We start from the raw sequence: 12,261 nt of genomic DNA on the forward strand, positions 1-12,261 counted from the left end.
AAACCAATGAAGCCCTGGCCCAACCCAAGGAGACATTTGTGAGCTCAAGTCCACAGCACCCGGAAGAAATCTGGCCCACATCCTGCCTTCCCTGGGAGAGACAGGGATGATGCCCGGGAAGGAACGGGTGCTTTCCTTTGCTGGCTTGTACATTTACTGTTCTACTTTTCTGAACCAAAAGATATGGCCAGTATTCAATTATGTTCCAACACGGACATACCCATCTTATGTTGTTGCCATTCATCCAGACTCATTGAGGAGATGCGAAATCCTTGCATTTTACAGAGAAAACTCACGTCAGACTCATGTTTTAAGTTGTTAGCTTAGCTTCACAATTGATTTCTCTGCCCTGACTCTCAATCTCTTCCAATTCAGCCTCCAACCTCTTACCCCATCCATACAGATGTATCCAATTAAAGTTAAATCTGCCTTAAAATTTTTAAATATTACTATTTTGATTTCCTGTAAAAATACCAGCATTCAATGATTGAGTGCCTCCCCAAACTCCCTGAAGTAATGTGGGTCACACAATATACACACACCGTGTCCCCTTCTTAAAGTTCCACAGTCCGTAATCTTGGAACACATCTGGACCCAAGGTTTGGGGCAGAGATGACGGAACTGCAGTGCCACTGACTATGGGTTGGACATAAAGGTTAAATGAGGTGACACCAGAAAGGCACCTCGTGCAGGGCTCCTCTGTTGATTGTTGTTATCCCCTCACCACCGTCCTTTTCCAGCTTCCTGCCAGCATAGACTCCCTGCTCTTCCCTGCCTCGTGCATCTTGTGTTCCCTTGACCGTGATGCTCCTAAGACTGGAGATACAACAGGTAGAGCATTCTTTCCGTGCTCCTGTGCCTTGCCCCGCACACTAACCATCTGCACTGTCGCACTTCGGACATGACCTCACGGTGGGCTTCAGTTTTGTTGTTGTTGCTGTTTAAAAAGCAAAACAAAAAAGATAGAAATGATACCGGATTTCAGAAAAACAGTAGGAAATTAACACTAGTTAATTATTGCCTATTGTTATCTTAGAAGTAGTTGTTAAGGTTATAAAATCTGGGCACAAAAATAAACAATGACAGCACAAACTGTTCTTTCTGATGAACTAACAGGTTGATAGTATAGTTATCTGTCTTGTATATAAATACATACATGCCTTTATATATGGTTACCAGCATACATAAAACCTTTGCCTTTCTTCCTTTTCTCCTTTCCCTTGTCCCCGTTGTCCTTTCCCTTTCATTATTACAATGTCTGTTGTACATTTTGGATCTTATTATTTTAGCCTTTTATTTTTATTATTTTTTACACTAGGGAGACAATACCATATTTATAAATGTGTGGTTGATTTATTTCACTTGTAAATATGGTCTCAAGTTGCCTCAATTTACCTATAAAAGCCTCAAGATTAACCGTTTTATAGCTGAGTAATACTCCATTATATAAAAATGCTACATCTTTTTATCCATTCTGTGGTTGATGGACATTTGGATTGTTTCCAAGATTTAGCTATTACAAATTGTGCTGCTATAAACATAGGTGCACATATTATTGCTGTCGCTTGACTTTTTCAGTTTTTCTGGGAAAATACCCAGAAGGGGAATAGCTAGATTGAATGGCATGTCCAATCCTAGTTTTTTGAGGAATCTCCACACTGATTTCCAAAGTGGTTGTACCAGTCTACACTCCTACCAGCAGTGGAGAAGATTTCTTCTTTCCCCACAGCCCTGCCAATATTTTATATCAGTTGATTCTTGATGGCAGCCATTCTTTCTGGAGTGAGGTGGAATCTCAATGTTGTTTTAATTTGCATTTCTCGAATGACCAGTGATGTGGGAAGTACTTCAAAGAATCAACAACTGGGATCTCATTTTATTAAAAAGTTTTGTACTTCAAAAGTCACCAACAGAGTGAAGAGAAAACCCACAGAATGGGAAAGAATCTTAGCCAGCTGTCCCTCAGATAAAGGATTTTATCTAGAACATAAAAAGAATTGAAAAACATCAAGTCCCCCAAAATCAAAGACCAACTCCAAAAATGAGCATCTGAGATAAACACACACTTCTCAGATGAAGATATACAAATGGCAAATGAATACATGAAGACATGGGCTTCAGTCTTTAAAGCACGCAGATATTACAAAGTCTGCGTGACCTATGTCCATGTGTTTACTTGTGTACATTTACAGTGCTTCTTTCTATATACTTTTGTGGCATAGTTGATTGTTTCTTCATTTAACTATTAGTGTTTATGGAAAGAATAAGGAAATCTCTAACTTTATCCTCTAGCATAGTTGATGAAAATATGTTTTTTTATTGCTAAGTTTTAAAATGTTCTTTTATTAGTACAAGTCTGCCCATATCCACAGGATAGAGGTTCCAGTACCCTCTGTAAACCCTATGTATACAATGCTTTTTTCTATGATAGAAGTTTAATTTATAAATTAGGCCAAGAGACTAACAACATCTAATAATAAAACAGAACAGTTACATTAATATACTGTTGCTGAGTGTGGTGGCGCATGCCTATAATGTCAGCGCTTGGCAGTCTGAGAGAAGAGGATTGCTGCATGTTCCAGGCCAGCTGGCACTACCTAGTGAGTTGAAGATCAGCCTGAATTACAAAGCGAGACCCTGTATCAAAAAAAAAAAAAAGAAAAGAAAAAGAAATAATAGTAATAACATATTGTTAAGTAAACCATTAAGTAAGATATGTGAATTATTTATTTCTGAATTTTATCTATTATTTTGAAATCATGATATAACTGAAATGACAGATGAGGGAGAACTAATCTATCTTCAGTTTTTGAGATTGTTGTCAGATGAAAGTGTGTCTCACCGTTTCCCCTGTGAGTGCCATAGGGTCAAGTGCTCTTTCTGCAAGCAATTCTATGTCTTTGTTGTCCTGGGCTGCCCACAGTCCTTCAGTAACAGATGCTCTAACTGTGTGCATAACACAACAGGCCCTCTGGCCCTGCAGCCCCATGTCCCAGCACTAGGAGATGTGACTGTTTCCAGCCCAACATGGGAATGACTGTGGTATGTGAATGTATCCTGCCCCATCCAAAGTCAGCTCTCCTTCGCTTCGTTTCCCCTTCACTGTATCTCACAAGTGCTCACAGCCAAGCTGCTGCTACCAGTAATGCCTTAGAACTGATAGATCTTATTTTCCTGAGCTTTACCAAGTGAACGTGCCTCCAAAGCCATTTCTGGGACCCAAGCAAGTGTGAGGCACTGACCCCAAAGGCCAGAAAGAGATGAGAAACCACTCACTTTGTAGGAGAATTGTGCAGGGTCGCTCAGATGACAAGTGGCAGAGCTAGGTTTTGTGCCCAGTCTTTAAAGGTCGACCTCACATCTATCGAGTTGTACTAATTCACTTCATTCCAAAACCTTTTCCTTCCCTCTCTCCGCCTAGCACTGAGCACATGGCCTCTGGTCAGCATTTGCTACACGTGCACACACAAAACAGACATCAAGACCTCAAAACAGGATTCATTATGTTTCTGAGCACCTTTGAACCAAACTTAGGATCCTGCAATTTAACTTCGATTTAAAATAAATTTATTATAATACAGAATTCCAGATAATTATTCTAAGCAAAACTTACTGCCTGTACTCCACTCATGTTCTAGAAAGTCTGTTGCTTCTCCTCATCTAACTAGGAATATTTCTTTGACTGTTAAATACAGTACAGTCCTCTTAGCTTTATTCTGAGAGCCACCATTCAGAAGTGGTGGGGCACTCTTTAATTACATGGGGGGCAGCCGGCAGGGGCCCTGCTTTCAATGCCCTGGCACCTGCAGAAGGAAGGCTTTCTATCTGATAACCCCTCCTGTGCCAGTAACCCATGGCTGATTACATGGGCGGAACTCTCTCATACAGAACGAGCGTGTTTGCCAAGACGAGGTGAAGTATCTTGCAAGTCCACTTGTTCCAGAAGAAAGACAGGATAAGGAAAGTGGCAGTAGCGGTGATAGGCGAGGAGTTTTTCACACTGGCAAGCGTGAGCTGATAAAGCTAACCTTTCAGGCAGATGCTGAGGGTCTGGGAAGCACGTCGCAGGCCAAAACTAGCTAAGCAAATTTGACTTGGCTTTCCAGTTTATAATGGAAAGCATTTGCAAGGAGAAACAAAACCCAACATTCACTGCTGTTATGAGTGATGGATTTAACTTATCTGATAGACTTTTCTGCTAAAGAAATCAATGGAATCATTTCTCACATGCCTGCAATATAAAGTTTCTTGTTAAAAATATATTAGTCACAATATTCTCAGTCTTACAATGCTTTGTCTTCAGATCAGGAATGTTTGCATTGTGTATCTCATTTAATCGCTACAAGACCCCTGCGGAGCTAGTCCAGTTTACAGGTGGAGACAATGGGGATCAGAGAGGTTCAGTCATTCACCCCACCCTGCCACATAGGCAACAAGTGGTAGAGGCCAGGATTGAACCACGACAGCTAGGCTGGGAGCCTGCACATTTATTCACTCGTGCAGAGAAGCCCTTGTGCACCATTACCACCTCCCTTCTCGGGCTCCTCCTTGCCTCTGAACACCTGTGCAGGGAGGGTACCTCAGGAGGCGCCCTTCATGCCCTTTGTGGGGTGAGTAAAGCAAACAAGCAAACATCATCTGCCAGGAGTACTCTTCCTGGCAATTGTTCTTAGTTTTTCTTTGGTATATAGAATAAAACATTACAATATAAGCAAGTAAGCAGAAAAAGTGTTTCTTGGTCCCTAAAAACCTTGCTATGGCCTTTATTGATCTCTGAGTTGTGTGAAAAGAAGTACTTAAATAAGACAGAAAAGTGTGGTAAACACAGATTACTGCAAAATAGCCAAGGCGTGGCGCTGCCTCCTAGGGAGCAGAAACCAGGTGCCCTGGGTGCCCATGTATACTAACCATTCCACCAGGTCATTTTTGAAAAGTCCCTGTGAATAGTGGTCACACTCACATGACCTAGAGGAGGCTACCGTGATGATCCAATGCCTGGTCCAGGGGTGTCAGTACCTACATTATGGCTGGCAGACCGACACAGAGAGCAGTGGATGGCCAAGGCAATGAGAGAGACCATAGGAGAACACGCGCTTTTCCTAGGTGGAAAGATGAGGCTCAGGGAGAAGACGTGAGTAGCTGAAGGACAGTCTGCTGGTTGAGTGGACCTTGCAGTAGAATTGCTACCAGGACACCCCTTCACTGGACAGCTGCTGACGTGCCTGCCTCAGGCAGCATTACCCACACAGATACTCCCCTGGCCCACCTGCACCCCTGGCCCACAGCACCTCAGGATATACCGTGTCTGTGTAGCCATCCAGTTGGGCCTTGCATCTGAACCTTGTTCTGCAAAGACTGACTCGCTCAGAGGCTGTGCCCTTGTTATCCCCAGGTGGTTAGATTCACAGTGCAGAGCAATAAAAGTTATTTAAATTAGCTCTATTCTATCCATACAGTTAGTGACTCATCTGCAGTAATACACATTATCACCTTCCCGAGCCAGTCAAGTTCTCTCCAGACTTTATCCCACAGCAGACATGCGTGGAGATTGCTCAACAAGTTCTTTATTGCTTGTTCTGAAAGCAAGAAGTGCCCTGGACTATACTTGTACAGGTACTTCAACCACAAATGGTACCTGTCACTCCCCCTGCCTTGAGGTACTTTAACCGAATATACTTGGAGGGTTGAGAAAATTAAACTGTTGTTCACATCAATTCATCTTTGCCCATAAAATATTTCTTAGGAAATACTTTTATGTGCTTTAAATACAATATTCTTATCAAACCTTGATGTTACAGATTTAACTCATTCAAATTACAGACACAAATATCATGTGACTCACTCACTAAAACCAGTCTACATTGCCAAACAAAATAAACAAAGTAGACTCACTTTCTGACAGAACGAGTTTGACTTCATTTTTTCAGTTTAAATAAATGTGTTAGTTCATGGCCGGAGTACAGTGTCACGTCTGTGTAATTCTAAAGTGGAAAGCTGGTAAGGAGGCCTCAGGCAGGTGTGTGAAGCAAGAACTTCAATTTTCTCTGCAAATTCATCACCTGGTAGACATTGATCCTACTGCCATCAGCCTTGTTCTCAGAAAACTCTCCAAAAAACTGCATTCTTTGGAAATAAGTTACTTGTACCAGCCCATTCCATAGTACAGATGCTCTCCATCTTACCATGCAGTGTGTCCCGGTCCGCTCTCTGTTTAGTGAGAAGATCTGAGTCAGAAGTGTACTCAACATAGCTGACCTGTGGAATGGATTCCCAGACCTTGAAGTGCGGTCCTCAATCTCAGGACCCCACAGCTTACTGGGAGTTACATTTGCCCAGGAAGAGACCCAGATTCAAAGTGCTTTCACTGAACATTCTCACGTTCTCACCATTGTAAAGTTGAACAATCATAAAAAGAATCATCACAAAGCAAGGACCATCTGGTTATCTGAATTCAAACCACTGCCATACAGGCAGAGCACCCTGTTTCTTCCTTGACTCCCAGCAGCAATAGCTAACATCATCTCTTCATTTGGCTCTTACTAAAATGGGAGAAAGCAGTTGAGGAGGGAAAGGGGTGAAGAATTGAAGGATGCCCAGATCACATGTTCTCGGAAGACTGGATCAGCAGATCATTTATATAGAAGTGAGGATTGAGAGACTGAGTCTTTTAAACTTAGCTATATCCTCGTTTAAAGACCTCAAGGAGAATCTTTACATGTACTGACAAGAGGGGATTTGCAGAATGTTCAAAGTAACATTGGAATCGCAGAAATTTAGAAGGAAATTAAATATTCATTGGTTGGAGGAGAAGGCCAACATAATAGAATACGATACGACAGAATTAATAGATGTGCATCATGAAGCTGTTACATTGATCCAAAGGGTAATTTCAAAAATGCTAAATGTAGAATATTATGCATGATAATAGATACATAAATATGCAGTAAAACTATAAAGACAAGAACTGAAGCATACCCTTACTTTAGGGCTGGAGATGCCTGGAGATAGAGATGAATAGAGGCGAAATGTTAAATGTATTTATAGGACATTTTCCTTCCAAAAGAGCAACTCAGTCTTCTTCATTATTAAATAGTTGATTGCGTTTTGGGAAAAAAACAAAGAGGCTGATTTTTAGGTATGCATCTTGTGCAGGTGTCCAGTGGGGAACAGGGCTTTAACCTTTCACCTTTTACCTCGGATACATTCACGGCCCCAGCTACAGGTTTACAAGAATTGTATCTTGGAAAAGGTTGCAGCTGGTTAGCATGGAGACTCTGCACAGTCATTCTTGATTTTTTAAAAATGAAATTGGACAAAGTACATGAAGGCTCCTGTAGAATGGCTTTAATTTGTGTTTAGGAATGCATAATTTTATCAGGGTCTCTGTAATTAGATATTGTGCAATAGAATAAAAAGCAAATACTGCTTGTTCCATGGCAACAAAAGCCTTTAATACCTCACTATCTTTGAGATAACGAATGTTTCCATAGACAAATGTATCACATGAGATTGTTTAAATACACATCCAAGAAAAAAATGAAAGCTTCCCTATTGCTTTTCCCGTGTGTAAGAGTGAGTACATAAACATCTGTTTTGTGCTTCTGTTTTAATATTGCATGCTGGATTTGGGTGGTTTTTTCCCTCCTTTTTCTGTTTGAATGTTGATAGTCCTGTAAAAGTAATGTCAAGGCTTAAATTTCATTGCATATAAAGTACCTATCTTTTAAGAGAAGTAAAAATGAAATAATACTATGGATGCCTTCTGCTTAAGGAGTAAAAAAGAGCACACTGATAAGGCAAAGCACTGACAGCTCGAGGGCAGGAAATAGGCCTTTCTCATCTCGTCTCTGCAACCCCATGTCTGGTATTGCCAGGCACAGAGAGAGGTGCACAGTAATGAACTCCCTCCCAAGTAGCTCTTCAGATAGAGGAAATGGCCACGTTAAGTAATACCTAGGGAAAGACCTTGCGAGCGTCACTGCTGCTTCTAGACGATGCAGGGAAGATGCTGACCTGATGTCACAGGGCAGGAAGTGGAGAGTTTGGGCTGAACCAAACTCTACACCTACCTTAAAGCGTCCAGTCTAAGCTTTGCAAAATTACAAAGTATACTCATTTGCACTGCTGCCTAGACTATGTAGGAAGTTAATTCTAGCATGACTTTTGGGTTATATTTTAGTTTCTGTTCTGTTTTTCCAATCCAAGATGGCAAAATCCCAAACAGGATAAGAATTCTTCCTACCAAGTATCAGTTTTACCCAGGTATAGACGCAGGGTCACTGCTCTTTGCAGTAACATAGTACGAGTGTCAGCTCTGTGCAGGAAGTTGGAAGCACCATGTTCTCTTTATCCAACAAGCATTGGTGTCTCATTGAAATCCATTTGTCTTGTCCACCAAGGAGAGCCTCGAAAAGGAAAAAGAAAACCCAGCAAAGTAGCCCACACCCAGAGAGAAAGAAAGAGTCGGTGGAATGCAAGAGCCTGTGGGTGTATGGTCTACTAGTCATGTGAACTTCGTCATTGTTTGATTTTATTTTATGTTAAAATTTTACTTTTATTGGTACATTTGCTGTGCACGGTGATTGCATTCCTCATTAGGAGTGATAGACGTGTACATAACACATCCTACTCTTTTTCATCCCCCTTCTCTCCCTCCATCTCTTGTTCCCCTTCCCCGTAGCGAAAGACCTATCTCCCTATTTTCTACTGTCTTTTATTTTGCTCATTATTTATATTTTTGGATTCTCATATGAGAGAAACCATGTGAAATTTAAGTGCGCATGTCTGATTTATTTCATTTGATATTATGGTCTCAAAGAGTATCCAGTATTCCTACAAATGACTCAAATTTATTCTTTATAGCAGAGTAGTATATAAATACCACACTCTGTGTAAATACCACATTTTCTTTATCCATTCATCTGTTGATGGACATATGGACTGTTTCCAACATTTAACTATTATGAATTCTGTTGCTATAAAAATGGGTACCCATATGTCACCCTGATACAGCATTTTTTAACTGATTTGAGAAGATACCTAGAAGGGAAACAGCTGGGTTGATCAAGTTATCATTTTAAACAGCACTGGTCAGCCACTGCCTTTTGTGCAATCTGATACATCCTTGGAGTGATCCCTACCTAGTGTTCTGCTCCTCCAGAATAATGCCTGCCTGGTTGTACATAAATGATCCTCAGAAGGTCCTTTTCTCCACAAGACTGATGCTTTCAGAACTGTAAGCCTAAGTATCTCCTGTTGGAATTCGTGACATTGGACATTTATAGGTATCTGCCCTACCTTGACTGAATTTAGGAAACTATTTAATCTTATTCATTTCATTAATTGCATTTTTAAAATTTTTATTTTAAAAAGAATGAAACCAAATAAAATAAAACTGAGTAAAGTCAATCAAAACAAAATAATGAAAATGATACAGGACTTCAAAACAAGATCATGGAAAATCAACAATGACTACCATAATGCTTCTTGTTATCTTCAAAATAGCTGCCCATACCTTCAGACATAATTAAATCAACCAAAACAAAACAGTAAAACCAACCAAAACAAAACAATGAAAGCAATACAAGACTTCAAAAAAGGATAATAGGAAATTGAAAATGACTACCATAATATATCTTATCTTCAAAATACCTACCCATACCATCAGACATAATAAAATCAAACAAAACAAAATGAAATAAAACCAAACAAAACAATGAAAACAATACAGGATTTCAAAATAAAACAATAGGAAGTTAACAGTGGCTACCATCATACCTCTTGTTATCTTCAAAATAGCTGTGTAACCATCAGACACAGGCATATAAAATTAACCAATCAGTATAAGAACTAAGTTGCCTCTTTACTTCAATTGTTATATTTTCAGAAATTTCAGGAGTGTGATCTCTTATCTGTACTGTGTCTGTGTCTCCTGAACTTGTTCTGTGTGGGCTGAGGTCTGAGATTGTAGTTTGCTCCTTTGCCTTGACATTTTCTTTTCCAAATCAGCCCATTGCTGCCTCCCAAGTGCTTCTTGCATTTCTGCCAGTCCTTGGTGCAGGGACTTGGACCAGGCACCTGGGTTCCTCCAATCTGGAGTTGCTGGAGTGGTGGAGAGGCAATGGGGGGATTGTCCACAGATGCTCCCCCATGGAGGTGGGACCTTGGGGCAGTGGCTTCTTCTGCAGGACTTCAGGACATGGCTTCTTCCTACTAGGTCTGTGGTTCACAGTTTTGATTCGCGTCTGATATTTCTTTTCTGATTTTCTGTCTAGCTGATTGATCTGTCTCTCTGTAACAATGGGAGATCGAGGTCTCCCATTACAACTGTTGTTGCTCATTGATTTTCCATGCCTACCAATGTCTGTCTTATATTGTATGGTGCTCCCTTATTAGGTGCATATACATTTAGAATTGTCAAGGCATTTATGCTGTCTTCAGCTTTCTCATTGACCCCAATCAATGTGTTATTCTTCTTTGCTTTATTTTGTAGCTGTTGGACTGATTTCTCATGGTCTCTTGCTATTTTAAGATATCTTTTTTTTTTCATGATTACTACCTGTAACTCTGTCTTTAAGGTCTGAAATTCTATCCTTTGCATTGTTTAATCTGTTGCATATACTTTCACTAGAGATTTTAATCTCCTAGATCTCTTTTTGTATCTGTTTCATGGAGCCCATTTCTGTCCTAAGTTGGCCACTTTTTGTCTCCATCGTTTTCTAAGCTCATCTATTCTTTTATTGGTGTCTTCTCTAATATCTTTGATTTTATGCATCACTTCTTTTTGTATGTGCAAGATCATTTTCCCTCTATAGCCTTTTCCATTTGTTTTCTCACTTCTTTTGTTATCGTTTTGAAAGTTCCAGTGTTTGACTTCTAACTTCACCCGTCTCATTGAGTTCCAGGCTTGTCCTGGGTGGGCTTGGGGTCTGGGACCACACCCCACCTCTGCATCTTGCCATTCTCCACCTTTTCTTTTTTCTTTTATTTTGTCTTTGATATTAATACCTGCCAGCCTCCCATGATATATAGCTCTACCACTAGCATTGAGGCCTCTCTCAAGAAGGAAACGAAGTGTTCTTTCCCCAGGGATGTCCTCCAGATGTAGTTGCTTCTTTATAGCTGTCCCAAGAACCTACCTTTCGGTGTTCACAGTTCTGTAATAATGTCCATGTGACATCCCAGAGATGTGCTGGGTACGGAGTCAATCTTAGCATCCGAATGTGGGGGCCAGGATGGTCTTCTGTCGGTGTAGTTCTCCAGGGTGCAACTGCCGTCTTCTCCCCTGCTGCTCCAGACTATTCCACATTATTGGCCTCACTGATTACTTTGCTTTCCAGAGGTGTGTGCGCGTCTGTATGCTGGGCTGTTGTCCTGGGTTGTTAATTGCATTTAATGGTGTGATTGCAATTGCTAGGCAAAGCCTTAGAATTTTAATAGCACTAAGCAATTTTTTAATGTGTACTGTAAGGTAAACCCTTGGGAGAATATTAAAAATATTGTAAGAAGTGAAGAAAGAGATTGATACGTGATTAGAGAGGCAGAGAAACAGGTTAATTTTCCCTATCAATATTATGAATATTCTTCTGGAAGCATAGAAATCATGCCATTCCTCAGATTTATAGAACATTGTCTTCTAAGTAACTCAAAGTGCAGTTTGAGGCATTGTCTTATTTATCATAATGTGATCCCTAAAAAGCGAAGAACAGTTCTAAAACAAACTAACCAACTACGCAGCACCTTGAACATCACAGGGAAGTATTTAAGACATAATTTAAAATATCATCTCTTTCCTCTAAAATTGGGTCTTTAGAAGTATTTATAGGCACCTTTGTAAGGCAAACCAATAAAAGACTGACACTAATTATCTCTTCACTGAAACAAAGTCATGGAATAAGAGTCTGGGACTCCACGCTGCACGTTATACATTTCACAGTAGTGTAAAAAGCAAGTCACAGATAAGGATGGATAATGTCAGGTACCTGCAGAGGTAAGGAGTTGCTCTCTGCTGTTGTTGGTTGTGCAATGACATTGAGTTCTTTAAATCAGGAGGCAACTTTGCTCAGCGAGTAAGTAGTTTTCATGATGGCAGAGTAGGCAGAGGTTGGGCAGCAGTGTCTCATGGCTACGGTTTACCTGGTCCTGTCCAATCTAGTTCCAGGATAGTGACTACAAATGTTCACATGCATCTTTGTAAACAATAATTAGAGCCGAGCATGGTGGTGCATTCCTGTAATCCAAGCACTTGGGAGGCTGAGGCAG

General features: G+C 40.5%; 1 protein-coding gene across 5 annotated transcripts in view; it reads left to right on the top strand.

Moving 5' to 3' along the window:
• Positions 1-12,261, top strand: part of Vti1a (vesicle transport through interaction with t-SNAREs 1A) — a 370,470-nt gene that overhangs the window by 290,904 nt on the left and 67,305 nt on the right. Inside the window, exon 9 of one of the 5 annotated variants that reach the window (XM_063244702.1) lies at positions 1-12,261. This exon is cut by the window's right edge and continues 24,030 nt beyond it. The exons of the other annotated variants lie outside the window; for them this stretch is intronic. Coding sequence (XP_063100772.1) covers positions 1-10 — 10 coding nt within the window. The 3' untranslated portion in view covers positions 11-12,261. 5 annotated transcript variants of the gene reach the window in all.

The sequence above is a fragment of the Cavia porcellus genome, unplaced genomic scaffold, assembly GCF_034190915.1.
Source record: "Cavia porcellus strain 051 isolate PalLab524CR breed Dunkin Hartley unplaced genomic scaffold, mCavPor4.1 scaffold_2, whole genome shotgun sequence".
Lineage (NCBI taxonomy): Eukaryota > Metazoa > Chordata > Mammalia > Rodentia > Caviidae > Cavia > Cavia porcellus.